Source organism: Chinchilla lanigera, unplaced genomic scaffold (genome assembly GCF_000276665.1).
Source record: "Chinchilla lanigera isolate Chin_1 unplaced genomic scaffold, ChiLan1.0 scaffold00137, whole genome shotgun sequence".
Classification (NCBI taxonomy): Eukaryota; Metazoa; Chordata; class Mammalia; order Rodentia; family Chinchillidae; genus Chinchilla; species Chinchilla lanigera.
The window spans coordinates 1,408,644-1,411,671 of record NW_004955538.1 but is presented as its reverse complement, the minus strand read 5'-3'; the positions used below and the strand labels follow the sequence as shown (position 1 = coordinate 1,411,671).

The following is a 3,028-nucleotide window of genomic DNA, read 5'->3' as shown; positions in this document are numbered from 1 at the left end:
AAAAAAAAAAAAAAAAAAAAGATTAAAAAGCAGAACATTGAGGGGACTTCTAAGGGGCTGCGGAGGCCAAGCTGCCAAACGCCACACGCGGCCTCCAGCAGCTTCCCTCATTACACAGAGCACGGAGCCTCGTGTGTGACCCATCTGTAAGCAGCCTGTCCCCAAGGCTCTAGAGAGGGGGCTCATCCCAGAGCCAGGAGAGGCCTGGTCGGGGACTCACCTGGTACCTCTGGCTCTGGATCCTGGGCAGGGACAGCACGATCATCTTCCAGGCGAACATCTCCTGGTACAGCTTGTACCTGCACTCCTCAATTGGCGGGTTCAGGTAGATGACCTGATTGGTTATTCTCAGCTCATGAACTACGTTCTGGAACAGAAAGGGTGCAATTTCAGTGGTCTGGAGTCTTAACATCTTCTCTCCCTGAAATATTAAGCAACTTTACGCACCCTGAACCGCAGTCTGACCCTTTTTCACATATAGTGCTGCAGAGTCAGTGTTGTGACTTGTGTCCTTTCATAAAGATCACGAGAAGCTGAGGGCAGGTACTGTTCCTCTTCCTGGCTCCTCCTGGATCCCCTGGGTGCTGACGCATCCCTGGTCTTGGGGAAGTGCCACCTGACTGGCCTATGTGACCTCTCTCGAGGTGACAACCCTGAACCACCACCACCGACAGGGTGGCTGGAGGTGGCACTGGCTGTCAGCCACAGGCGACGTGACCTCGGTCCGCCCAGCCGAGCCCCGCCTGTGCTGGGCCGGCCTCCTCAGCCACTCCACGATTGGAGCTCGGCCTCCACCAGGGAGCCGCACCCACCCGGACACTCGCACTGCTTCTCTGGGAACCAGTGTTTTAAAAGTTATGTAAAAGCTGAAAGAAATTTAAGATCTACGAGAAAAAGATGAAAAAGTAAAATTTGTCGGGGGAGAAAAAGCCAGCTGCTTCTCCCAGATCGAAGTCTGTCCCTGCGGGTCTTTGGGGCTTCCGTCTCATGGGGCGTGCTTGTGTGTGTTCCGGGACACTGCGCTGCAGACTCTGCAGCCTGACTCAGACTTGAATTGCACAGACCGCACGCAGCTGAGGGGAGCTCCTGCACGGATGTTTGCCAGGCAGAGCTGTTCACCCCCCGCACAGGTTCTTTTCTCAAGTTCGTTTTGTCTTTGAGATGGGGCTCCCTGTGCAGCCCAGGCGGCCTCAAACCTTGGCACTCCTGCCTTAGTCTCCGAGAGTCGGGGTCACAGGCGCGCCGCAACACCCGGCTTATTTTGTATTTATGACTCAGGGCTTGGCCAGGTGTGGTGGCTGGCACAGACCGTAATCCCAGCACTCAGGAGGCTGAGGCAGGAGGATCACTGTGAGTTCAAGGGCAGCCTGAACTGCACAGTGAAACCTTGTCTTGAAAAGACAAGAAGAATGAAATTATTTAGGACTTATACGAGAGCTGCAAAGAAAGTACAAAGAGTTCCAAACGCTCTTTACCAGCTTTCTCCGCTGTTAACAACATACTCAGCAAAGGGCTGGAAACCCTGGGGGATCTGTAAAGCAAGACTTTGGTCGGGTTCCCAGGCCGAACCCCACACACCCTGTGACACTCAGCTGTCACACTCCTCGTCCCTTCCGACCTGTGCCACTTTCTCAGCTTTTCCTTCGTCCTTGCACCCTGACACTCTCCGAGCACTGCTCAGCTATCTGCAGCCGACCGTCAGCCTGCGTCTGCAGGACGTGGTTCTTACAATTAGAACGCGGCCGAGGGAGTCGGGGAAAGACCCCCGCACCCCAGGTCCACGGCGCCCCCACAGCATCATCTTAACCTGCAGCCCGGCGAGGTGGCACCTGCCAGCTTCTCTGGGGAAAGGGACCCTATACAGCCCACGCTCCTGCTCTGAGCCGCGCCCAGCCCCCACAGGCAGGTCTTGGGGGAGAGTGTGTTCTCACTGGCCGGCAAGTGGGGCGATGCAGGAAACACTCACTTTGATCTTTGGCTCTCCACCAGGCTTGTGACTGACTTGCGGGGCATCCGTGTCCATGTCCACTTCAGCTTTGTCTTCGGCCTGTCCGAGAAGGACCTGGGTCCACGCTCTCAGGCCGGCTTGCAGACGCACACCCAGAATCCGCTCGATCTACGGAGAAAGCAGTTGGGAGAAGTGTCTCCTGCAGTCAGCCACGAGGAGCAGCAGGGAAGCAAAGGCGGGAGGTGGCAAGTGTGACCCCGCCCCTCAGCCTCCCTGCCGAGCCATTCCCCGCTGAGACCACGGTCAGTCAGACTGTGGTCTCCCTCTCTGGGCAACAGTCACCCCTCCTCCACCTCGCTAGTGACACGGACCAATGCAATGTACAGGTGCGGGGGAGGCCTTCGTGGGCAGTGTGGGAGAAAGTCCACCCGTGTTCTTAAAATGAAACCCGACACGTGGTACTTGGGGTAGCGAACCATTCTCTTCACAAGAGAGAAAGTCTCCTACAAACCAGACGTGAGCCCTGTGAACAGTCTGCCCCGGGACACACCACCGCCCCAGGGTCACAGTGACCAAAACCAGGGACTCTCAGGCCATGTACGGGATCAGGACAGCGGGACTCACTGATTTTCCCTGACAGCACCCTCGGTGTGGACACACTGCTCTGATGTGTCCATGTTTGAACAGAAGGGAACCACAGTGGGCCCTGACAAGACGCAACTGCAACCTCTGCTGTCAACAGCCCACTCCCAAGACCCCCGAGTGCCTGACCCAGCCGTCGGGTTGCCGGGCTCAGCATGGTCAGCCAACCCCACTCCAGGAATGAGAGAGGCGCCGTGCTGCTGGAAGTTCTTTCTGCCCTGGGCTCGGGGTGTGGGGTGGTCAGGGAAGGGTGGGCACCTGGAGGGCCAGGACAGACGAGCCAGGGGTGGGGTATGGCGTGGTAGCAGAGCGTGGCTTAACACGCGGAGCCCCTGGCTTGAACACCTGGCACCACCAAAATAAAATCTGTGCTAACCTGTATCAACAGAAAAAAAGGCACACAAGAGGCTGTCACACGCCCTGCAAACAGAGGGCTCT

At 57.0% G+C, this 3,028-nt stretch overlaps 1 protein-coding gene across 2 annotated transcripts in view; it reads right to left on the bottom strand.

Moving 5' to 3' along the window:
- The window catches only part of Dync1h1 (dynein, cytoplasmic 1, heavy chain 1), a gene marked incomplete in the record, with an annotated part of 69,572 nt that overhangs the window by 46,495 nt on the left and 20,049 nt on the right, over positions 1–3,028 (bottom strand). For both annotated transcript variants that reach the window (XM_013507828.1, XM_013507827.1), the window contains 2 exon segments: positions 221–367; positions 1,967–2,116. In XM_013507828.1, coding sequence (XP_013363282.1) covers positions 221–367; positions 1,967–2,116 — 297 coding nt within the window.